General features: G+C 44.9%; 2 protein-coding genes across 3 annotated transcripts in view; one reads left to right on the forward strand and one right to left on the reverse strand.

The window, feature by feature from the left end:
- OSBPL11 (oxysterol binding protein like 11) overlaps positions 1–13453 on the reverse strand; it is a 40614-nt gene extending 27161 nt beyond the window's left edge. The window contains exon 1 of the mRNA XM_067299330.1: positions 13326–13453. Coding sequence (XP_067155431.1) covers positions 13326–13453 — 128 coding nt within the window. The remainder of the gene's footprint in view (positions 1–13325) is intronic.
- The window catches only part of LOC106498487 (glycerol-3-phosphate dehydrogenase 1-like protein), a 36623-nt gene continuing 18007 nt past the window's right edge, over positions 7554–26169 (forward strand). Inside the window, exons 1-2 of one of the 2 annotated variants that reach the window (XM_067299333.1) lie at positions 7554–7963; positions 8919–8983. Coding sequence is in view for 1 of the 2 variants with exons in the window: in XM_067299332.1 (XP_067155433.1) it covers positions 26083–26123 (41 nt within the window). In the remaining variant the exon portion in view is untranslated. Of the gene's footprint in view, positions 7964–8918; positions 8984–26015; positions 26124–26169 lie in introns of those variants that run through there. The other variant, XM_067299332.1, reaches the window with a different exon arrangement.

Genomic DNA, 26169 nt, shown 5'->3' on the forward strand with positions numbered 1-26169 from the left:
AGCACTAAGACCGCTAGTTACCTGCATTCACATGTACTTACGAGTAAGGCAAAATGAAAATTTTCATCTACCTTTTAATAACTGATATGCTGTCACTGCTATTCAAGTTGCTCACAGCAATCTCAGATTGCCAAAGGAACAACAACAGCTCAGCAGCGAGCCAACAACCTGTAAAGTCCGTATTTAGGTAGAAATTCATTGTCCTCCTTTCAAAGGAGGACCAAAAAAAAAAAACAAAAAACCACCAAGTGTTGCAACAGACCTGCCACTGCCTTGAACAAGAAAAAAAACACAGTTTCATTTTGACTTCTTCTAGAGCACTTTACCGCTAAAATAAGGACACCTTGCAAATCACAATAGCAGTCCAAGGAAACATTACTCAGCTCTTAGGTATTTGTGGTAGAACATTTTAACCCCAGTACATTAACAAAAGAAAACAAAACGAAACAAAAAATCTGTTCTTCAAAGGTTGAATACCACTGAACATGGTTACCCACATATCACACGCTAATATTTAGTTTATAAATACAGTGAGGTAGACCAAAGCTGTCCCTATAATGACCACAGGAAAAGCCTACGAAAAGTTGCAAAAAAGTTTGCATTCTCTTCCGAAAACAACCCCTCTCCAGCTTCAAATCAAAGAAGTTTTCTACAAGCCACATTTTCATATATCCAAGTGCTACTAGAAGACAAAATAAATAAAATATCTGCAATTGACTATTGTTATTTTATTTGTCCTTTTCTGCTGTGCCTCTTCAGCGGGAGCAGCTGTCACAGCCTTGCAGCCTGACTTCCCGTTTCGGAGGAGGAATAAGGGTCAGCGATAAACAGGCCAAATTCCTTCTGCATCCTGTTTACATGCAACACCCCAGCCTTGAGCAGGGCCACGTGGAAAGAGCAATCCCCGAATGACGTCTTTCGGGAGTTTCAGCCAAGGCTCGCACCTGATGAGTGCTGGGCCAGCATTTTCTCCATGAAGAAAACACCAAGTAGAAGGACTCCCCACGTTCCTTTTTTCCCTAAATTGCAGCTCTCCCCGGAAGCCTCACAGCAAATCACTGCTAACAGTGACATAAAATTTCACCTATCTGGAAAGCACTCAAAGAAAACTTCCAAGATCACCCTTCTGGTGATTTTAATGTCAACAGGCGCAAAGAGCACCGCATAGGATGCTTTAGCCAGCCAGTCCTCTGAAGGCCAGGCAGCTGTTTGACTAGCAAACACCACCGCCAAGTGCTTCCCCATGGGTTTGCGCAAGGGCTGGCTTCAAGCAGCTGCTGCGTACACATGGATTTGCTTCAGCGGAAAGGACTAGCAGGAGTCAGCAGGCCGTACAGATGTCGAGGAGGGCTCCTGAACCGGGATCAGCCTCCATGGGGTGCTAAAGCCTTCAGGCCCCTGCCAGGGGAAAAGGCTCTCTTCTACAGGGCTCACAAAGCCATGAGAGACTATCTTCAGATTAAAAGCAAGCAATAAAGGAAAGAACAGGATGAGAAAAGAAATCCAGATCAGTGAGTGGTTCTGACTATGTAGTTCCTCGTTCGAAAAAAGCAGCAACTGTTTTCACTGAACTTGTTCATCTCTGACGGACGACAGGCTCACGGGCTGCAACAGCTTGCTTATTCCTCAGAGACTTCTGCAAACTGTGCATCTACAAAGCACGTATTCCCCTTTTCTTTACAAGAGAAGTGGGCAGGGAGGGAAAAGGAAAAAAAAAACCCTACATCAGCAGAGGAAGCTTTGGGCATATCCTCTGCAACTGCACAGATCCCTTGCTCCCAAGAAACCACTGCCATGTTAAGCCTTCTCCAGCTCCATGACCCTTTGGAGCAACAGTGGGCTCCCCAATACACTGGGCAGGATAAGGCAGAAGTCCCCAGATTGCTTACAGGGTATCTGTATCAATAAGTTAGCTTTGTTCTTCTAAACTGCTTTTAAGGAAAGGAGGGGGGGAAAAAAAGAACAAAAAAAAAAAAAAGAACCTCACTGTGCGATTCACCAATACCACCATATAGTCAGCTGCAAAGCGGTAGCAGAAGCTCCTAGTCTTCAGCTCACACATTTAACTCTGTATCTGATTATGAATTTAGAAACCAACAAACAAGCGTAAGGAAAAAAGATCCAACAACATGACAAGAACATGGACAGTAAACCCCGGGAACGCTTCAGAACACTGCTAGGCTGCAAGCGTACAAACGTGCTACCAACACAGAAACCCTCGCTTGATGCAAGACCTTCTTTAACATATCCCTGTAAACCCTTGAGGGCACAAATAGGCACTGGAAGAGAAGTGCAGATTTGCCATGAAGGAAGAGTACGGCAGAGCTGAAACAATCCACCACGTGTCCATGAGCGATGCTGCGCAGGCTTCCTACCCTGGCAGCGAGGGGCTGCACAACAGCACGACCCCTCTGGGATCAACACTGCACTTGCCTGTACAGCTAAAATTCTTACCAAGACTAAGTTCTCAAGGGGAATGATGAATCGAGCTTAAGAGGTTTTTTTTAAATACCATCCTAATTAAACTTGCATCCGACTCTCCTCTTTTCTGCATTAATGCTACAGTTCGATTATACACAAATGAAACCGTAGCGCAACTCTTGTAGGGCAGCAACAGAAGAAAAAAGGAAAGAGCCGGTACTTAATGAATAAGTAGCAAAACACTGTTCTCACTGGACTACTGCAAAACTGATTATTTAACTATTTTATCATTTAAAGAGCTCTTTAGCTCTCAAAATATATCTGCCTGGAAAATAACTGCAGTGCGTTTCAGTTAAGCAATGTCTCTTCTGTGTACATAAACAGCAAGAACTCTTCCCACATACAATTTATTTGTGGATTTGCATCCAAATAATACAATGGAAGATAATACAAAAGTCAGTAGCCAGTCCTGCAGATTATTCTGCAAAAGCAACTAATGTTCAAGCTACCACTGGTAAAGTAACTGTAGATCCAGCAAACAGCAACACTTTAGAGCTGGGGTGTAGAAAAACCAAGCAGCTCAAAAGGTACGAGCTTTCCACCTTGTATCTCTGGAGCATGACTGTTGCTGCCTGCATTCCTGCAGCTCCATTGCCACTTATATCACCAGCAAGTTTGGTGCCGCACCATAACTAGTATGTGAAGTTGTGCATTATTGTTACCAATAAACAAAACTCTCCCTTGAAGGCTGGTTTTAGAAAGCTCACTAGATAAATTACAGCTGCTCTGCTCAGCAATTGCTACTGGCACAACATAATCCAAATACGTTGATGGATAAGTATCTTTGAAATTCTGCAATATCTGAAATCTAAAACAGAAAGGAGTGTATCTGCTACTTCAGAAAGTAGTGGATCCTGATAATTACTATCCACAGAAACTGGTGGAGCAAACTCTGCATCACGCCGATACTCTATGCAAAGTCCAACATGTTTTAGCTTAATAACTAATACATTTTTCTTCCTGAGGCATTTTGGTCTGCTCCTAACCTAGTAGCTCTTGACCTACCAGAAGTATAAATATATGCTCTTCTAATTGCAGGACTAACGTGTGATTATGACTTAAACAAAAAATTACACTGACGGTTACACATTGCTGTCCTGGTCTTTGCAGCAATAAACAAGTGGCAAATACACTGATCGTCTATTCCAAATACATCCCTCACACTTTTTTTAATTATTATTTTTGAACCATTTTTGAGACTTTTCAGTTTGAATACAGAGGATAAAAAAATCATCACCATCCCGCATACAAGCAAAAGCACATTCAATGGACTACAGTCTATATATATTCAGAAATGCCATAAGCCTGGAGTACTACAACACAGACGGAAAAACTCTGGGCCACCAGGCTCCGGGAGCAGCAGTCAATGGTTTGAAGTCTAGCTGGCAACTAGATACAAGCGGTACTCTTCACGGGTCAATACCATTTAATGCCTTCAACAAAGCGGCCAATGGGACATGCTCTCTGCACCCTCAGAGAAGACACTGAACCAAGGGGAGCAGGCAGGACGCAAAATGGGCTGCCACCCAGAGGGACCCTGCCTGCCTGGAGGAACGGGCTGACAGGCACCTCCTGAACTTTAGCGAAGGCAATGCAAAGTCTGGCATCTGGAATGGAGTAACTCATGCACCTGTACAAGCCAGGTGTGTCACGACATACAAGAAAAGGCTGAGGAAGCTGGGTATTTTTAGCCTCCCTCAGAAGGGAAAGTTTAAGGGCATCTAACTGCTGCCTTCCACTAACTAATGGGTGGTTACAGAGATGACAGAGTCAGCCTCTTCTCAGAGGTGCTCGGCAAAAGGACATGCTTCAATGGTCACAAGTTGCAGCAAGAGAAATTCCTTGTCAGACATAAGGAAAAATTCCTCACAGTCAGAGGGGTTAAGCACTAGGATGGGAGCCCAGAGAGGTTGTGGGATCTCCATCCTTAGAGATGCTCAAAACTCCACTAGAGAAGGCCCTGAACAACCTGACTTTCCTTTGCAATTATCCCTGCCTTGAGAGAGGTTTCAACTAGAGACCTCCAGAGGTCCCTTCTAACCTAAATTATTCTATAATTCTACTAAACACAACAATTGAACATCAATATTCACAGAATGGTTGAGGTTGGAAGGGACCTCTGGAGATCATCTAGTCCAACCCCCCTGCTCAAGCAGGGTCACCTACAGCACGTTGCACAGGATTGCGTCCAGGCAGGTTTTGAATATCTCCAGAGAAGGAGACTCCACAGCCTCTCTGGGCAACCTGTTCCAGTGCTCTGTCACCCTCACAGTGAAGAAGTTTTTCCTCATGTTCAGATGGAACTGTCTGTGTTTCAGTTTGTGCCCGTTGCCTCGCATCCTGTTGCTGAGCACCACTGAAGAGTCTGGCTCCATCCTATGACACCCTCCCTTCAGATACTTGTACACATTAATAAGATCTCCTCTCAGCCTTCTCTTCTCCAAGCTAAACAGGCCCAGCTCTCTCAGTCTTTCCTCATAAGAGAGATGTTCCAGTCCCCTAATCATCTTCGTAGCCCTTCGCTGGACTTGCTCCAGTAGTGCCACATCCCTCTTGTACTGGGGAGCCCAGAACTGGACACAGTACTCCAGATGTGGCCTCACCAGGGCTGAGTAGAGGGGGAGAATCACCTCCCTCGACCTGCTGGCAACACTCTTCCTGATGCACCCCAGGATACCATTGGCCTTCTTGGCCACAAGGGCACATTGCTGCCTCATGCTTAACTTGGTGTCCACCAGCACCCCAGGTCCTTCTCTGCAGAGCTGCTTTCCAGCAGGTCAACCCCCAACCTGTACTGGTGCATTCCTACATTAAGATTGAGACATAAGGTACTCAGAAGTTATAAAACACTCTAAGACTGCACATATTTTAGTTTAACCAACTATGATTATGACACTACATAAAAATAACAGGATGACTTTCTCATTCAGTGCTTTAAGTGGACGGTAAACCCCAGAGACAAGGAATTATTCACAACACTGTTCCTTTTCACTGTGCAGTGGACAACAAAAGGTCTTACTCCTTTGGTACTCATGCTCTAATAAAAAAAGTTTACTTATGGATTTCTTCTGTGGTGTTTGTCATTGATATTTACGAAGGATTTAGTGCAGAATAAATAAAGGAAGAGGACATTATTATCCCATTTTACAGACATAGAACTGAGGCAAAACAGATTCTTCAGCTTCTCTAACTTTAAGACAGCTGCGACCCAATTTTTAAGCTTCTAGTATGTCATAGCAGTTCTTATGTTCAAATCGGCAGAGGGAAGAAAAAAGAGGAACAGTGATTACAGGGGGGGAACGGTTTAAGCAAGATGACTGTTACCGCACAGGAAGTCAGAGCTAGAGTCAGAAACCAGCTCCTTAAAACAGCATCCTGCAGTTTTACCCATTAGACTTCCTTCTTTGTGCTGCAGACCATCCACTGCACTTCCACAGCAACAAACTCAGCTAACTTCACCATGCAAACTGAGCTCTTTAGGAAACTTAATTGCCAATATCTAAACACTTGACAAGTTTTTAAAGACTTTCAGCCTCAAAAACTCTTGTGAATTTACACGTAGAAGGAAAAAGGCAAAAAGAAAAAAGAAAAAAAAAGCAGCATATTCATGGCAAAAAGTCTTCCCCACGACACTGAAGTCCTTGCTCCAAAGCACAGAGGCATTGCAGCTTGTCAAATACCAGATCTTCAGTTTAACAAATAAAAAACCAACATCATTTCTCCTCCCCTACTTCAGCCCATCCTCCTCTCACATTTCATTATTAGACACAGAGCACAGAAAATCTGCAGTGGTGCAAGTTTCACAAGCATCCTAAAAAGAAGGTTGTCAAACTGTTAATTATAGGCTGTGAACCCCTCCAGTAAAAATTAATCAGCGCGGCAGATGAAGGGAATGGGTGTCAACGCAATGTCCTTAAGTAAACAGGAGTCCTTGCACACATGCCTTCATTTTCATGGTATTTTGAGTACAGCATATGAACCTGCCTAGGACAACATAACTGCAGCAGCTGGGCACTTTCCGGTTGTGCATTAAGCAATGTGACTAGGTCAGCCACAGGCAGTTTATTTTTCATTTCTCTCTGGGGAGAGAATGTGTGTGGCAGAGCAGAATGTTAATATTGTAGGCAATTTTAATTAACACACTACTACCACCTGATTACATTGTAACAGGCAAATGTTGAAAAAACATGCTTTGCACTTAAGAGAAACACAGACATTTGAAATGACTATGAGCTCCTACAGGAATCTATTCCATGGAGAGAAAACAAATTATTTGGTATTTACAAGCCACTTAAAAGTTTCTGCCTCCTCCGTTTAGTTGAATACTGGGATACCCATTTAGAGTAGGCGTTAAGACAAATATTCTGCTACATCAGAACCAACACCCCCATTTGCCCACCCTGCCCCAGTGAGTTTTACAGCCTACTCGTTCAACATGGTGATGATCCGGGAAGCATGAGAGGGACCCCACACTTGACAACCACTTGTGGAGCGGCCACAGGGGTCAAGAAGGGGACCCCAACCTTGCTGACCTAAATCAGCAATTGGGTACTAGAACAAGAGCTATGATGAAGCGCCTATTTAAATTACCCAAACCTGTTTCCCCAGTTCTGTTCACTTATTACCCCCTCATACACGAGATTTACTTTTCTTAATTTACAACCCACTGCAAGCTTCCCTTCGCTCCAACTCCATTCACCCAGTTTATAAAGACCTGTGAACATGAGTGGCTTACCTGCCTTTTGAAAAACGCTTGGGGCTTCAACAAGTGTTGAGTCAATACCCTTGATGAACAGCAACCTTAGTATTTCAATAACACAGAAGGGATCCTGAGGTTGATACAACCAGCTGACCACTATAAATAAGGAAGCCCTGTCTATTGTAATCAGTAAATTATGTTAAGCACCGCATTTCTAAATTGGTGTTATGAACACAGTATACTCTTTAAGCCAAGACTCCAATGTGGCTAAATAAAGTTTTCAACCATTTCCCTCCAACAGATCACAAGAACACGTGACAGCCACCCTAATTTGATTTTAATAATAAAGAGGACTACAATACACAGTCACAAAAAAATTAAATTCTGAGTTTTATAGCAACCATTTGTGAGAAACTCATCCTGTCGGTACCGAACTCAACACACCCTAAAGGCCCGCAACACACGAGCGAGCGAGCCGCCAGGGCTTTCGGAAGGCCTCTTCGCAGATCCCCAGGAAGGGACGCGACGAGGATCGCGCTCCCTCTGACAGCAGCCGCGCGTCGGAGCCCTCGCCAATCCCAAAGCGGCTCGAGGCGACGTCAGAGGAAGTGTGATAGCAGAGGAAGGGGCAGCCCGACGCCACTGGTGGCCGCGCCTCGATGTCATAACGCGGCAGCCGCCGCTGCCAAACCGCCCAGGCAACGACCAGCACCGGGGCGCGCGCTCTCCTTCCGCGGTCGTGCGCAAAGCCGAAGGGATTTAGCGATCGTACAAAGATTCCGGGTAGGAGCGCAAAAGTTTTTGGTTTGTTTTAAGCAGAGAGAAAACACAGATCACAAAGGGAGAGGGGGAAGGAGAAAAAAAAAAAAGGGAAGTAACAGCAAAATGAGAATTATAAAGAACTGCCCTAGGATTACGCTAACATGTATGCTAAGGTTTGGGGTTTGGGGGTTTTTTTCTCTCTACTTATCCAATACTGACTTTAATGTGAATTCCAGCCTGTCCTCAGGAATACAAAGTTAATTAGGTCAGCTAATACGCTGTACAGCAGGCTAAGCAACATTTAGATGCTTACATTAATACTCTAATGAGAAATGGATGTTCAGAGGCAAGAATGAAGGATCAGCAAGGGAGAGGTTCCCAATATGACGTGCTGTTAAACAACATGTTTCCTTTGCCTGATTTATCTGTTTACTGAGTTAAAGTGAGTCACTGAGTTCCCGTGTTTCTGAGTCTGTAGCTTTAAAGGCCGGTCAGATGAAATTTATCCTCCAGGATCAAACATGCTTGGAACGAACAGAAACACATAGAAATTAGACAAAATCCCATACGTTCTCCTGTGCCAAAGACTGAGATAAACTGAACAAATTCAATCAATTTTTCTTGCAGCAAATATTGCTATAAACTCCACCTTCAATAAAAAGGAGTTTTATCAACATCCACTCAAGAGGACCGTATCAGTTGAAAACACTTCCCTTTATTACTCCTAGCCAGATTCGTTTTTCAAGATAGCATAAATAAAAATCATTAAATACCTTCCACAGTCCAGATCAATCTTGCACACTTTGCTTCCACTTGTCTGAAGTGCAAAGGATTTTCAGCCCCCCCAAGTTAACTGGGATCAAAATCTTAACTGCAGTAAGCGTTTCCTTTAAGATACGCTTCATATGATATCAATTTATGAAGGAGTCCATGTTCATTTCAAAATGCTGAGTTCAACTATATTCATGTGTTTCAGCCACAAGTTCCTCTGTTACATTATCGCGTGCTGATCTGCTCAAACACAGAAGACTCCAAATCAAGGTCAGTACTTGCTTACTCCCCTTTTTTTGTCTTTATGAAGATTGGTTACACAGTGTCAATGTCAACTCTAAAAAACCAAGGCCCTTAAAAAAGACTTGCAACCATCTAACTTGTTTTAAAATTTTCTTATCTTTTGCATGTGATACAATGGACAAATTACAGTGCTCTACTGTTACTTTTTTGATTGAAACCATCCTCTGAGAGTTAAAAGGTTTTGTTCGCCTTTATATCTGCTTATTCTCAGCTTCTCCTATTCCAGCCCAAAGGTACATGAGAGTAATACTGCAAGCAAATTTCTATGTTGATAGCCTAATCCCAAATACAATCTACCCAGCATGAGGAACCTTATCTGCCATTATCACCCTTCACACAAAAAAGTACCACTGGTCTAGGAAATTTACTCCTTAGAAACTGCTTTAACCCAAATGTTCTTCTGTAATAATTCCCTGCTGTGAGTAATCTTGCAGCACTGAGTAACAAAAACAGCTAACTAAAGATAACTTGCTTCCTTAAAGACAGAGCAAAACACATCTGTAGCATTTTACAAATATGTATGGCAAAATCCATACTGAACAGATAATAAAAACAAGTCTAGAAACAAGAAACACAGGCAGTTACATGTAAAAATACACAAAGAACGAAAACGCAAATTGTTTTTGTAATGCAATTTAAAATCCTAAGATTAGCTATTATCAGGAAATATATGAACGCTTTGTGTATATTTTAAACCAACAAGGGAAGCAATGCTAGGAATCCTTTCAATAACATATGAGCTGACAGATGTATTTGAGAACAGAGGCACTAAGAAGAATGTAAGAGGATGGCGCGTTAGCATGTCTCCAACTTGGAAAGACAATCTTGTTTCTCTAGCCAACCAGAGTACTTTGAACTTTTAATTTTGTAGATAAATAAGAACCAGTTATTTTAAGTAGCTTCTCTCAAAATCATCTGAAAGTCCTTCAAGCCAGGCTGAGAGGATTTGTCATATTTCTCTGGCACATATTTTGACCCGCTTTTTATTTAGCTCATGGATACAGATTCTGCTTTCCTATTCTGAAACGTTTATGCTAGCTGAATGAAGGACCTGTCAAGGCTGTCTCCCTTCTCTCACCACCATTAAACTTCTCTGTTCATGTAACCTAGAGCAAGGCAAGAGTTAATGGGGATGCTTAGGGCTAAAAGTAGGATTGTTGAATGCAAATAATTCTTTATATAGGCAATACCATATTTATTTCCTAACCTGATTACCAACGGAGATAAATAAGCTGTTTAGAAAATGTTATAATTTTAACTTAAATTACTTTACCAAGTAATCTTTTAATAGTTTAAAGTCATTCAGAATTGTCATCTCATGTTAACTATTTTTCTAAATGAAAATATGGGGGGGGGGGGATAGAGAGCGTTTAGCATGCAGCACATCCTCTCAGACTCTCCTTTTTCCTACTTCATTGCAAGTTAACAGACACACTATTACTGACACCAATCAGGAAAAGGTAGCTCAGCACTGGTTGCTCTCAGACACACCCTGATCCTTATCAGATCCTATATTCACATAAGCAAGCAAGATAATTTCATGCCAAATGTCTAAAACAGCAGTTTCTCAAGTACTCTTAACTTCCATAAGGTCAAAAAGCATCTTACTTCACGCTGAAGAAACTGAGCCCTTACAGATTTCACAGGAGGCACTGTGGTATGGCTATCTAACCTCATCATATATAGTCTACAAGTAGCAAGTCCACAAGAAGATTTAGCTGTATTGCTATGTAACCTGAAGTGTCTGGCAGCCTCTGGTTGTCTCTTCTTCCCCACCATGATAAACATTTGGTCTAACTATCACAGCTATTTAAAAAAAACTCCCACTCCCCATTATTCCCCTATAAAAATATGAAGTTAGACCTTCTCCTTCAGTTTTTATTTTCTAGACATGCACCTCACATTGGGGATGTGTGACTTCCCACCTCTTTGACAGAGGCTCAGTTTTCATTACCTCAGGTTTCAGCAGTGACTGATTTTGTTTTCATCGTCATCATTTCCCATCTGAAATCACTGAAGTATAAAGTACCTGTTGTCCCATTTGTCTTATGACTGTGCTACAGCTGTTTTGACAAGGTGCTTCACCATAAACAATTATACTTCTGCACCAGATTCATAGTCTATCTTGACTGTGTACTTCAGGACCCTTCTTCCATCACATTGCATAGACACACACGGCTCATGCTCTGTGCTATGAGCATTAAAGACATAACTTCCACTAGAAACTCTTACCAAACACAGCTCAGCAAATCTATTTCCAAACCCAGGATTTTAGACACTCACCCATTTATTATTAGAAGGGTCTTCTGTCAAATATTTCAGAATAAATTAATCAACTGAACAAAAAAGTAAGGTACAGAATCCTGTCCAGGAGATCGCAAAGTACACCAATAATGATAAGGGGGCTGGAAGAAAGGATGTTTTGTGAGTAGTTAGATGTAGAGTTAGAGACAAATATAGGAGTAAAGAATTCATTCCCACCACAGCAGAGAGCAACAGTGAGGCACCTCAAGTGTCCATAGTAACATAATTAGTATACTAAACTTCTCCCAATGATCAAGGAAAAAAGTAAAGAGAATAACTTTGCACTGGAATTTTAACGCAAATTAAACTGAAAATTGATAGTTGCCAGAAATAACATGGACAATTCCCACTTACTGCTGGGCTCTGAATTAGTGACAGGCCCATCAAGTCATGAACTAGACTATCACTTAGAAGGTCAATACAACTTCTGTCCTACAAGCCACAACACTGAAAAAAGAAACAACAATTGAATGGGTAATTTTAAAAAGAAGAGTTTCACTGTGTAGTGTCAAACTATGACCACTACCTCAAACACAGTCTAGCAAAAAGAAGAGGTTCAGACAAGGCAGTGAAAGCAATTAGATACTTGAATCAAATTCCACATAAAAAATATAAAATACTTTCATTTTGATTGGTTGTGTACTGTGGAAGATATTCAAAATAAGGAAGTTATATCAGTCATACTGATTTATGTTCTGTACTAGGAGAACAAAAACTTCTGATGAAAATGAAAAGTATTCTTAAATAAAGGTACAAATTAGATAAAATAACCCCTGTAATTCACTGGTGCAAAATATATGGACAGTATGTGCTTGATCACAGTAATAACACCCAATGTCATAAGAAAACCTACAGTTCAGAATGACTGACTAGAAACAATGGCCAAAATAATCAGTTATTACTCGACTGGACAAGAAACTTCCTTTGTTTAACAGCTTGAAAATTTGGCTCTTAAATCATTCATTTTCTTTATGTTACAAGCAACCCTAAAGGTAAATTAGTTATGACCTAGATTCTCAAAGATTACTGAGCTTTTACTCCCTATTAAAATCATCAGGCATTAAATACCTCCACAGTCTGGCCTAGGTGCTCACTTCTCTAAACCATCTGATCTTCCTGCACTCATGCACAGCACACAGAGACAGACTACGCTCTAGTTTTTCGGTCCCCACACGCAGAAGCAGAAAGCCAGTCCATCTGGGCTGGCAGACGACTGCTTTGGAGAATCTCCATTAGAAGGAGAAGTGTGCAAACTTCACATAGCAGCAACACTTCCAACAGCAACACAGCAGAACTCCAGGCAGAGAGGAAAGACTGAAAGCAGGGGCGCAGAAACCCCTCAAGCCAGGCCTTAGAGAGCCCGTTACCTGCACGTGAGCCTTTTAACCAGAAACATTTTAAAAACACACACCAATGCCCACGGGTACGCTCACCTGCGCACGCAAGCAGGCCCACCGCTCAAAGTCAGTATTTTAACTTGAATCCATTCCAAACTAAGGCTCTGCATTTGGCTTTTCCCATCTTCCCTGCTCGCTCTGTATTTAGCTTTTCCCCTTTTCCCTGCTCTCTCACCCTTTACTTGCCGTGCCTGACCAACCGTTCTCACGGCAAGCCGGGGGAGAGGGGAACGCAGCGCACACCCTGGACGGGAGACCTTCCCCGCCAGCAGCAAGTCACAACCATACTGTCTCGCTACAGCGATGGCAATTAAGCTCCCGGGGCAGCCCCGCCCGAGCCGAGATTGGGCACAAAGCGCAGGCTTTCGACAACGCCGGGAAGGGGAAGCACGCCTTCGTTAGGCGCCGTTAAACAGGTCTCAGCGTGCCGCTAAGGAAAAGGGGAAGAAAAAAAGAAAAGGGAGGAAGGCAAAGGCACGCTCCCCGGCAGCACCTGCAGCCGGACCGGCGGCTTCGCGCTAACGCACCACGCCGCGAGAGGCCGAGCGGCCTCGGCCGCGCCCCCACCCCCCCGCCGGCCCCGGCCCCGGCCCCGGCGCGGCGCCCACCTGTACTGCCAGCCCTTGGCGCCGCGGCCGCTGCCGCCCCTGGCGCCGCTCTGCCCCGGCGGCGGCGGCTCGGGCCTGCCCTCGCCCTCGGGCCCCCTCACGGCGCCCGCGGGCTCCGCGCACTGCATGGCGGCGGCGCCGCTCCGCGCCCACCCCGGCCCGGGGCGGCGGCGGCAGCGGCTCGGGACGCCCCCGGCCCCGGGCGGCCCCGCCGCGGGGCGACACCGAGCGCGGGGGCCCGCTCAGGCGGCGCCGGGGCCCGGCCGCGCCCGCCCCATGCGGGCTGCGATGGCGGCGGTTGCCGGCGCCCCCCGCTCCGCGCCGCGCTGCTCCGCTCCTCTCACACGCACCGGCGGCGGCAGCGGGGAACCCGCCCTCCGCTCGCCGCGCCCCTTCCGGGTCGGCGCCGCCCGGCCCCGCCGGAGGCGCCGCCGCCGCCATCTTTGCTGCGGGCGGCAGGCCGGGCCGCGGCCATTTCCCGCCCCCCCGAGGGAAGTGGCGGGGCGCGGCCGCCTCAGGCGGGAAGGCGGAGCGTAGCCACCGCCACTTGGCCTCGGCCCCATGCGGTCCGTTAGGGCAGGCTCTGAGCAGCACCGCGTGCGTCCCAATAACCCTCTCCATCCATCCATCCATCCATCCATCCATCCTCATCCTCCTCCTCCCTAACGAGCAGTCTGCTTCAAGCAGAAACCGTTGGGTTTTTGGCAGGGGCGCGAGCGCAGGGCTGGTTTTCGTACGCAGTACCACAGCGCGCCTAAGTAACGGGCCGCGTGCTGCGAGGAGACGAAGCACCTCCGCGCTGCCCGTTTCCCGGGAAAGCCACGAGGGCGGAGGCGCGGGGGATGCCCAGGGAGTGCTGCCTCCGGCCGAGACACGGGCACTCAGCGGGGTGGTCAAGGTGGCTGCGGCGCGGCGACCGTCTGCCGCCAGTCTGATGGCCATCGCCGCTGCCGTCCGTCCGCAGCGGCTGCTCCGCGTTGCACCGCCGCCAGCCTGGCTCGTTATTCTGACTATACTCAAGTGCAGAAAAGAAAAATTCTCAAGCACCTGCTTGCGATACCAATGATAATACAAATGCAATGATGCTTTCAACTACTAGGAAATAACATTTGGCCTCAAAAGAACAGCAAAACTTTAAAATGAGTTAAAATTTATGGCAGCAAGCACTAAATTATTTTCCCACAAAACCGACAGGTGGGAAGAGGGAGGAATCCAAGCTATGTTGCAGAAAACTGATAGCTGGTATTTTGCAGTACATTATTGCTCTTTTGGGTTTACCAGTATTAGTTAGTGAGAAAAGCGGACTTGCTCTGTGTGGTTTAGCATGTTGTAACTGGAAAGAAGAATCAGAAAGAAACTACACCAAAACAGCCTGTTTATTAGTTATGGTTATTACTTAGATAAAGTTCTCAGGATTTTTTAAGATATCTCAGTTAAAGGATGGATGTCGCTCTCAGGATATCATTAATGTGGTATCTTTCAGGGTCTGCCTTTCCAAATTAGTTTCTCTCAAAGACTCATCAAACTGCAGGATTTTGTAAAAATAACTGTCTTAGACAACTGGGAAATTTTTCTGGAGAAAGGTTTTCTCTGGATGGGAATGTTTCTCTGGACTCCTGGCCGACTGATGCCCTCTAGTGAATAATCTGAACAATCCTCATGGAAGAACACTTCATTTCAAATCAAACAGTTGTCTTGATTCCAAGTCCGATATCAAGTATTCAAAGAACCCACATCTGTTCTCCACAGCCCAAATAATCTATAGACATAGACAGCATCTCAAAAAAAAAATCAGCTTCCACAGAAACCCATAACATAGGGCCTAATTCAGAAGTCCCCAGAGCCTTATCCATAAAGCAAAACCACAGCTTATCCAAACCTTGAGAGGAAAAATATTTTTTTTCTTTTGGCATTAATTATAGCATATGGGCAACAGCTAAGCATTTTTCTTCCTACCCAGAATGACGGCAGGGCTAACTGGGAAAGATCTGTTTGTTTTTTCGTAATCTTGCAGGCCAGGCATGGCTTTTGCAAAACCAAAACTTAATTGACTATGAGCTGAAGGTTATTGTATTACACAGTAACAGATGCCAACCCCACTGAAATTTTCATGGGAAAACTTGAAGTAAAAGGAACTAGGGCAAGAATCCCATTTGTCTGTTTTTATTTCCCCCTGCCTGATGACAACTGATGCCAAGAGAAACATATTTTTTCCTGGGCTTCCATTAGACCTTTTGTAACTGTCACAGACGATCACCACCTACAACTTGTCCAACACAAGACACAGGCTAGCATTTCTTTCTATATGTTTCTAGAACCTCTCAGGATCTGGCCCTAGAATTTAGGATGGTAAATACAGATTTGCTTCCCTATACAGTTTGTTTTGTTTTGTTTTAAATGTTGCACTCGCACTACCAGCGACTGTCATAAGGTGGCATTGGAAAAATGCTTAATGCCATAGAAAGTCTTAACAACAGCATAACCGGTTTTGCTAAGAATTTCCTGTAAAAACTGACTTTTATCTTTGGTTTATATTTGCTACTAATTAGAACTTCTGATCAAGTTCACTGCTCTCTGTCTCCTGCCCCAGAACCTTCCACTTACAATGTAGTGGTTCAAAATGACCAAAATCACACCCTGGACCTAGCAAGAGCAGAAGAGGGGGGTGCTGGAAGGCCCACAGTAGAGTACACTGACTCGAGCGTGGCTGAGCCTTACCCATCGCTGTCACCTCTAGGTCCAGGGAAGGAAATCAGGGAGAGTTACAGCTCTTCAGGGAAGAAAGCTCTTCAGTTACAGGAAAGCATGAAACAAATAATGCATTTATCAACATTTGTCAAAGCAAATCCTTGTACACCTGAATCTGGCTACAAGCTAAAGTAGATCAGATTTTATTATAACTTATGTTAAAGCAAATTTGCCAAATTTGCTGCAATTTATCATCTTGTTAAATTTAGAAAATTGTCCAGAATCTGATCAAAAACATGCACCTCTTGCTGATTTCCTCCCAAGCTTATTCTGTCTATACATGCTTAGCATTTCTTCAGATCAGTATCCCCAAGAGCAGCTATACTTCACCAAGACCTAATCATGTTCAAAGACTATAAAGATCTAAAATCCAGCATATTTTTCATTACTTGTGTGCCAAAAAATTCGTAATTTTTTAAAATAGGAATGATATGAGTTTCCTATCATTCCCTTGTCAGTCGAACAGGATTTTTTTTCTCTGACCTAAAAAATACCTTTGAATGAGACCAAGGTTAACCTAATGTTAAACTTGTGTCCTCTGGTAGCTGGTCCACAGAAGATAAGTACTTACTACTTCTACCTGATAATGGAACTATATTCCTTACAGGCATGTTCAGGAATGACATAGATCCTGGGAAAGGAAGGACAAAAGGAGAAGTGCATCCTGCTTTTATCACACTGAGTGCTATTTTTCATAAGCACTGCTGAACTGGAAAACTTACTGATTGATGGCCAGGAAGATATTGCTAATAGTGCTTCACATCTGCATTTGTTAATTGTACAATCGCTGGCTATTAGGGTTAAACTCTTTCTCAAAGCAACTAGTATTTAAGTTTATTAATAGTTGTCACGCTCATCAGTAGTCTAGGAAACATGTTTTATTTTCTGGGCTCTTCTAGATAACAAACGTGGAAGAATTTACTATTCTTACTGCGAATGAAATATATCTGCCTACTGCCTGCTGATGCTGTGATACAAAAATATGAAAGTAAATACACTTAAAAGAACAGCCTTCTTCCTACAACATACTGAACACAAAACTATATTCCCCTGGCCATAGGTGAAAACAGCCAATAAGGTCATGTAGATATAACACAGACAATTTCAGCCTCCAGAGTATTTTATGCTGTTGGAATAATTTGCTGGAAAATCTTGGCTTTGAAGCTTTACAGCTATCACTGTATTGTGGTCTGTGGCTTTGCTGTAACATAATATGCATATGAAACATTGCTCTTTTTGACATACGGGATCACAGGTGCTTGCTTTTAATGGTTATTCATCATTCCTTCTATAGTCTTAGTAAGTCAAAACCCTTTTTATTTGGGATGTTCAACCCTGTCAATCTTCTCATACTTTCCTCACTCTTCCCTATCAATCGCTATCATATTCTGCAGTAATGCAAACCCAGAGTAGCTCCACTGATTCTCAAATGTACAGCTGAAAGCATCAGATTCACAGATGGCAGCAGCTGATGCTGCCTACGAAGTTCCTTTCCCTTTCCATAACCCATTCACGTCCTTCATCGTCACACTTGACAACGTTTCCAGTTCTGCTCAGTGTGACTTTGCATAGAGTCATGCTCTGGGCTCCAGCGTTACATCACCCAAACGCAATCCAGACATCAAAACGTAAATGGGTCAGCAGCACCAGCTGCAGAGGCTCCATCCGGCTGGAAGCCAGGAATCCAGGCCAGCCAACTCCACAATCCCAGCAGCTTTCCCCACAGTAAGGCACCATCTGAGGAAAAGGACTGCTCTCTGGGAGCTCACCGAGGGCAGTATTGAGGGCCCCTGCTCCTGTCTCCAGAGCAGCTTCTTCAGAGTCATAGCCCAGGTAGGGCTCTTTTTCTTCTGTGCTTCTGTGTGGAGCAACTGTGAAACAAAGTCATCCTCCTCCTGCAGCCACAGGGTTGCTAAAGTAGCAGAAGTGAAGATGCTCTACAGTCACTACAGATCGGAGACTACAGTAGTTCCCATCTCTCTCCACACCAGAGTATTGTGACTAGCGCACTCACGCTGTTTTATCTTTTAGACCTCTACAGTGTACGGTTCTGCCCACTACCCAGCCCTGTGGCCTGGAAATGGTTAAAGCGCTAGCACATATTCTTGACAGAAATGTCCAAGTCCCTGCACAGATTAAAGCCTCTCCTAGACACTGTGTCAGAGGGGCAGCTTGTCGGCAGAGCCACACAATAGACAGCGGGTGCACAGCGCTCGCTGAGCCGGACACTGTCTATTAGCTCTCCGCCTCCACCCAGCCCAGAAGAACCTCCCCACCCTATTGTGTCCCACAGAGCTGACATCGAGCGTACAGTGCATTCAGGCTCCCGCAAAACTACAGCTACAATGTGGTTATGGGGACTCAGGGACCTCCTGCATTACAGGTCCTAGCAAGTTCACATCCAAGCTGGGAGATAACCATGGCATGACCGGAAGTCGAGACATTTTCAGAGCCATAGTATGAAGGAGAACCTCAGCTTGATCCATTCTGCTACACTAGCAAATTTGCTAACCATGGAGCAGAATGATTTCTGGAAGCAGGCCTAGTTTAAATTGGCAGTTTGATGGAGCTGCTGCTTATAGCTGGATGTGAGTCCTGGTTCCTCCTCTTGCTTCAGCCCTCTGTTTGCTCAATTAACACACAGACACCCTTCTGCCCTTTTCTCTCCAACTTGTGAGCAGAGAGATCAGGATGTTGCCTCATCTGCCTTTGTGGTAGAGGTCAAGCTGTTCTAGCACAAAGGGTGAATGTGGCTGAAGCACACTGCTTTTATTTGGTCCTTTTGCACCATGGAAGGACTTGCCTTCTGCCTTGCACTCAACAGCTCCTGGATGATTGTGCTCCCTGAGTTCAAGGGGATCTTTTCCTCCATGTTTTTCTGCCCATCAGAGAGTGAAACAGAAACACTCACAAAACAGTTACATATTCAAGCCCTTTGTGTAAGGAAGGTACCTTCGAAAACACACATTCATCTGCTTAGGACCTGACTCTCCTTTCAGTAAAGCTAGCCATACCTTTCCATGCGAAACCAGCCCTTCAGCATTGAGGGAGCATCCAGTGGGTTCTCTGCATGAGGAAAATGAGCAGGTATCAAATCAACAGGACTGAGTGACCTCTTGAGCACATGTGGACGGAAAAAAGGAGCCAAGAGCACATCTTCTCCTCATTACCATTGCAGATATGGTGTGTGCTCACGAACAGGGAGCTCATCTTGTGGTTGTGGGGCTTCCCAGCTTTGACATCTACCTCAAGGCCATCTCCAGCCTTTCTCTAAAGACCTTTTCTGTCCTGCCCTTATGGCAAACATGTTTTACAAGATTGTTCTCCCAACTCACAGGGGAATCACAAAGAGCATTGCTGCCTTCTGCTGTTCAGCTCATCCTTAGTTCTTTCTGACATGCTTCTCAATCCTCTTGAAAACTAATGTGTTTTTATTAATATCTCAATTAAACTTAACAGTTGCTGTGTGAATTCAGGTTGTCTTCTCTTAGAAGCTTTTTTGTGCCTTGCTTTACTCCTACACACTTTTGCTGCATGGTTTCTATGGCAACATGAGTATCTCTCCATCTGCTGTAGATCCTCATTATTGTGTTTAGCTCCTTGTTATCTCAGCCAAATGCAGTTTCCAGGTGTATCATGATAACAAGATCAGTTTGGAAACCAAGCCAAAGCACTTTAGTAATTTTTGTAAGCAAACCTGTCCTTCGTAATTTGATTGCTCTGTTGCTATATAAACTCTACTTGTAGGAGACTGATATTAAGCTCTTCTCCTTTCCAGATGTCCTACTTGTATCTGCATGCTCTAATCAGTTCTGCATCCATTTCATAATTTCCAGCTTACATTTTTCCTTCTTACTGCAACCTGTGCTGTCTACAGAATAGATATGTTTGGATTATGGGAAGTTGTTGTAGGTCTGTTTTAAGTAAAGCAGAGTTTGCCTGCTTGTTGTTTACTTGTATCAAATAACTTGCATACAAACTGAACAGATATTCTGAAATAAAAATTTCCTTTGTTTGGGATTGACATTTATTTTGAAGACTATAACTTACCAGTATGGTCTTTCTCCCAGCAAATACATTGTTCAGTTCTGCTATAGTCCTGCAATATTTTTACTTCTCCTGAAAACCTTCTTGGTTGGATTACAACAAGCCCTAAAGAGCATAGACTGCTTACAAATTGAACTCTAGGTCCATTCTGCTGGAATCCTTAAAATTACTGGAAATATACTTAGTCTTCTATAGGACTAAAATCTGTTCTCATTATGTCCTAAGTACCTTTTTGGAGAACTTATTTAAGTGTGAAAAAGTACTCTTCCTATATATTCCGATCAGAAACTGCAGCAGAGAACTCATCTAGAATGAGTGGAATAAAAATTTCTCTGTTGATTTGTTTCCTAGATCCCATGAGTCAGTAAAATCAGACTGCAAGAAATCAGTGTGGAAGCTGTAAAGTTGTGAGTAGTTTGAATTGTGAGCTCTTACAGATACAAACTGACATTATTTATTTGTACCCAACATCCTGGAGGAGCTGCTTTGAGATATTACAAGCTAACTCAGTATAAATAGTTACTATTTAATACCTATAATTAAAAGTAATCAAGTGTACAGCAATCTAGTTTATGTATATGTACTTCTAGTTCATGCATGTACATTTAAAAACCCTGCAAACCTTGCATTTAGAACTATAATTCAGGGAGTGGAAAAATTTTCCTCTGAAAAACAAATAGGTCCATGATATATAGGTAATTTTGATGCTAATGCTGTCCACCAGACTGTTGCTTAGTCTCAGGTGTGAGGGTCAGGTGTGGTGTTCACAGTTTGGGTAGACTTGAAGTGCTCGGTTTATTAATGATTGTGATACAGTCCGCAGACCTAGACTGGCGTAGATGTCTGTGAAAACTGACAGCAGACAGGCCGCTTCACAAGCCCAGACTGAACTTGGAAGCCCTTATTCTTTCCTCCAAACCTACCCAGCCATAACCCTATCCAGGGGACCACAGCTACCAAAAGTAAATGTTAACTGTTGAAACCTGCTGACACCAGCCTACAAGGTCCAGCAAAAAAAGCTATGTTTTCAACCCCTCTTTCCCTAAAGTCTGAAGCCTGCATTAACAGAGATGCCAAGCAGTTATGCTGCCTGGACTGCTGGTCACCACCCCCCAAGGGAGTGCAAAATTCATATTGTGCTTTGCTTCCAAGTAGTCACAAGACAGACAAGGCTCCCTGACTCTTATTTCTCTCCAGAGAAATTACACAAAATAAAGCTGAATATTACCATAGCTGCATATGCCCTCACAGGATGTGAACTGTAATATTGTTTACTCTTAGGAGTACAGAAAGCCTAGTAGAAAAGGCAGAAGGGAGCAATATGCAGAGAAAACTGTCCTTCACACATCAAAAACTAAAGGCGTAGCCTCAGAACTGCCCCAAATCAAAACAAATTAGCCCCTGCACAAGGAAGGAAAACAAGAGCAAAAGGTTTTTAGCTTCATGTTTACAAACAACCAAAGGAAAGGATCACTAATCAATGAGTAGGGGAGATATTAGCTAAAAGCTAAAGGAACATTCTGCTTCAGTTTTGGTAAGGAAGATAACGTAATCCCAGAGGGCAGAGGCAGCACAGTTAATGGACTTAAGGGCATGGATATGAAAATCACCACGTGCAGCACAGCAGCAAATTCAAGAGCTCTCTGCCCTTCAGTTCTGAAGAATGAATACTCTCCATTACCAAAATCCATAGCCTTTACAGCACACCGGCCCTAGAGGAAATATTAGCAATGAATAACAAGACATGGAAGGAAACAGAAAATGGGTTAAATGCAAGATAGGCCTGTTATATGTACATCATGAAAGACTAACCCAATATCTTTCTTTGATAAGATAATTGCATTTGCAGACAAAGGAAAACTAGTAAATCTTATCAACCTGGACTTTGGTAAAGCATTTGATTTGGTATTACGTGGAAAATTATTAGTTAAACTGGAGAAGATGAGGATTAATGTAAACACTATACAATGCTGAAGGAATCTGGTATGGGGGTGAAAACTGCTGATGATACTGATAGCAAAATTAGGGGACTGGAGGAATCAGTTTCACTGAAAATTTTCATTAGTCATCTTGGTGCAAAAAATGACAAGTGGGGTAATTAAATTTGCTAATGACAAGTTGGGAGACATTTTCAATACAGAGGAAATCTTACAGGAAGAGTTAGATGATTGTTATAGCCTAATAACAGACGTGGGATGAAATATAACAGCATAAAATGCAAGGACAGGCACTGAAAGACTAATACAATTTCTGCTGTAAATTAAAATTCACCAGCTATGAGCAACAAAAAAAAGGAAGACCCACATGTCTGATGTAGTTATTAAAAATGCAAATGCAATCTTACATGTAGCAGGCCAAGTGTTTCCAGGAACAATACGTAAATATATTCAAGACACTGGGTAAAATTCCACAGAGATTTTATGGTACCATCCTGGATATCAGTGTTCAGCAAGCCTGAAAGCTGGAACTGGTACAAAGAAATGCCACCCAGATAATCAGAGGATTGGAAAAGCTATCACACAAAAGGTGATTACAAAGCATGTCTTGCTGAGCTTGGCAAAATGAGCACCAAGAAGGGATCTGATTTCTCTCTGCAAAAACATTTGGGGTTTAAGGCGGACAGAGAGGGAGAATAAGCACCAGGGAAAAGGAGTTGTTCAAACTTAAATGTTGGTGCAAGAAAAGATGGGCATAAACTTGATATGAAATTCAGAAAAGGGTTCCAACTGTGAGAGGAGTAAAGGTCTAGAACAGCTTCGCAGGAGGAGAAGAGGGGGCAAAAAACTAGTTTTAAGACAGGGCTTGATAAGCTCGTGAACTGACAGCAAGAGCTGGCCTAGGAGTGTCCTTCCAGGCCTAAATCTGACTTGCCCTGGGGAGCAGAGCAGGGGACTGCCCTATCCCACACTCACACGGCTTACCCTATGCACCCAATCCAATAGGGTGCCCAAACGCCACCGACCAGGGGCTGAGAAAACAAAGCACGCAGTGGCCATGTCCAGACCGTACAGCAGGCAGTGCTGCAGTTTAGGTTGCCCTCAGCCCCCTGCCTACAGAGCACCCAGCCCCTCCCTGCCCATTTTTGGGGTTCAGGGCCAGGTGCCTGCTGAAGTTGGTATTTCTCATTCTCATTTTTAAGGATATTTGAAGGCCACATTGTCACCACAGAAAGATCCACACCTGATTTAAGAAAATGCCTTTTGTCTGCCCTGGCTTTGACCCTGTCTGTCCTGTCATTGACATGGAGCCTGGGGGTTGGTTTGTTTTACAGCAGCTGTTAAATTGATGAGATCTGGTTGGCTTTGTAAAGTCTGGGTATTGACATGTGCACAACCTATTAGGTGCCAAAGCAGATCAGGTGAGGCTGGGTGGGGGTGGCCTTGAGAGGGTTGTCTTTATCCTCCCTATTAAGCAGATTGAGCTTTTTTGTCTGTTATGCACCAATGACTCACACTTGAGAGTTAGTTCTCCTGTGCCTATGTGAAAGGCATCATGCTTTCATTGTAAAGTCAATGAAGAAAAGATCCTGCACCTTGCCCGATAAACAGTTGCCAGCATCTGCCACTGTCCTATGGCTCTGGAATGTCACAGAGGACCCATTTCTCATGGCACTTGTGTGTCCCCACAGCAAAGTGCCACTGAGATAGCCTTGAAATCTAAACTTCCCAACCTCCCGTGTGAAACTGCCTGCAGACAGCCTAGAACAGTTGGGTTTTTTGGGGCGTACACTCTCCTATCCATCTCCATGGAGCAGTGACTGCAGAAATCCAGAGGACAGTTCATCATCAGCACAAGTTACTTCCACTGCTAATTAGTGTCACAGACATATAAGCTAATGCATGTACTCACAATCAAAGGTTGCTGCCTTTAGTCTTCGCAGGTGATGTCATATCCATCTGCCTCCTCATCCTTTGCCAATACCTCCAGCTCACCCCTGCCAGCTTCTGTGCAAAACCACGTGGTCAGCGCATGGCAAACTGAACATAAATCGATCAAGCCAGAGGCTACTGAACTGATACAGTATCCATTTTCAAATATAATTAAAAACTGCCACATTAATTTACATGAATCCACTACAATTTGCAATACTTAAGTGCTATGTTGACCAGGGACATCTTCTGTTGCCCAAATCTAGATCCAGAAACCAGAGCTTAAGTGACTGTGTGCTCACCTAAGGACTAGGGGACTCAGCAGAACTGAAGAGCTTGCAACCTAAATAGAGGAGAACGGGGGAGAATAGAGCAAGAAAGATGATGGCTGCAAACATCACCTCCACAGATCTTTTTCACAGGAAGGGGTTAAGTTAAAGGGAAATAAAGGGGAAGGAAGCAGGCTAAGAGGAACAGGGGGGCTACACAGGCAGGGGAAGAGCAAATTATGGTGAAGAAGCAGGAGAAGGATGGAGGAAACACACCTAGAACAAGCGAAAGGTTTTGTACCTTGTACTCGTACTGTGCCCGTGAGTAGTGCCTCTTCTCACAGAGCTCCCCATCAGGCTTCACACACGTCCATGTCCCTGCTATGCCTTTGTTTTCAGGGACCCGTCCTGGTCCCTTTTGCAAGGTGTTATTTTGTGGTATTTTGCCCTAGTTTGTGTGAGGTCCCAACTGCTCTCACCGTCTGCAGGACACACCAGATAGCTGAGCTGATGAGGAAGCTGACAGCAGGCAGGCCGAGCCTATGTGTACTTCCAAAAACACCCACAGGCTCGTGGTGGCAAACGTTGGCAGCCAGCCTCCCTCTATGAATCACTGTGTCAGGCCTCCTCATCACATGGAGCCAGAAACTCACTGACTCAGGTCCGGGTGCAAAGGCAGCATATGTGGTCACACGCTGAGCCCGTAGCCCCCCGTTGGGGAGGCGAGCCCCAGTGGCACGGCAGGACAGCGGGAAGTGCAGGTGCAAGCACTGAGAAGGTAGTGAGGGCCGCTCTGTGCACCCAAAAATGAGGGAGGAGGCTGAGAAGGTGTTTGAAAGAGGAAACAGGGTGTAGAGAAGGGCTGAGAGGTGAAATGTGGTCATTTTTAGGGAGCCACAGATGATTAGATCATATAGGGAGAAAGAAGATGCCCCATTTATTCCTGCAGATGACTTTGATTCAACATCCCCCATATTAAGAACTGTGACATGGTCCTTTATGGATGATTTATCAGCTGGATTTGGCTCAGCAAAGGCACACATAGCCATTCTCTGGTATATGAGACCGATCCTCATATCTTGGCAGAATTAAAGCCATTACCCATCTGTCTGGCAGGACAGGTGGGACCTAGAGATGTTTATCATCGACCCTAGGGTTCAAGTTTGTAGCAAACTCTGTCACCTTATCCAGCCAGTGCCACACAGAAACCATGCGTGCCACTGCCAATACACACGGAAGTCACACAGAGTGAGAAGCGCCTGGCTCCCCCCAGCTCTCCATGGAGGTCTTCATCCCCGTTAATATCGGGGATGAAAAACGAGCGGATCATTTTCTCATTTCTCTCGCCAGTCGAGTCCTGCCAGTCTCTGTCAGTACTTCCACAAGAAAGAAAACGGAGCTAGCGCCCAGCACGGGTGGCAGCTGGGTCTGTAGCCGCCGCCCCCCGTGCAGCACCCGGGGGAAAGTCCCGTGCGAGCTGGAGATAAAACTTCTCCGGCCTCTCGTCGCTCGGGGAAGGGGCTGAGCCGAGCCGGGCGCAGGCACGACAGCCCGGCCGCAACCGGGGCGCGGCGGAGGCGGGGGCGGGGGGGAGCCCGCCGGGCCGGGCCGCTCCGGCAGGGACGACGCGCGGGGGAGCCGCGGGGCCCCTCGCCCCGCTCCGCGGCCGCCGCCCGCTCACGCCCGTCTCTCCCGCAGGCGCCGGGGGCCGGGCCGGGCCGGCAGGGGCGGCGCTCGCGGGCGGGCCGTGCCGAGCCGAGCCGAGCCGAGCCGCGCCGAGCCGCGCCGCCGGCAGCAGCGCCCTGCGGGAGGCACGGCCGCAGCATGTCGCCGCTCCGCGTCTGCATCGTCGGCTCGGGGAACTGGTGAGTGCCGGCGCCGGGGCGCCGTGCGGGCGAGAGCCCGTCCCCG

Source organism: Apteryx mantelli, chromosome 6 (assembly GCF_036417845.1).
Source record: "Apteryx mantelli isolate bAptMan1 chromosome 6, bAptMan1.hap1, whole genome shotgun sequence".
Classification (NCBI taxonomy): domain Eukaryota; kingdom Metazoa; phylum Chordata; class Aves; order Apterygiformes; family Apterygidae; genus Apteryx; species Apteryx mantelli.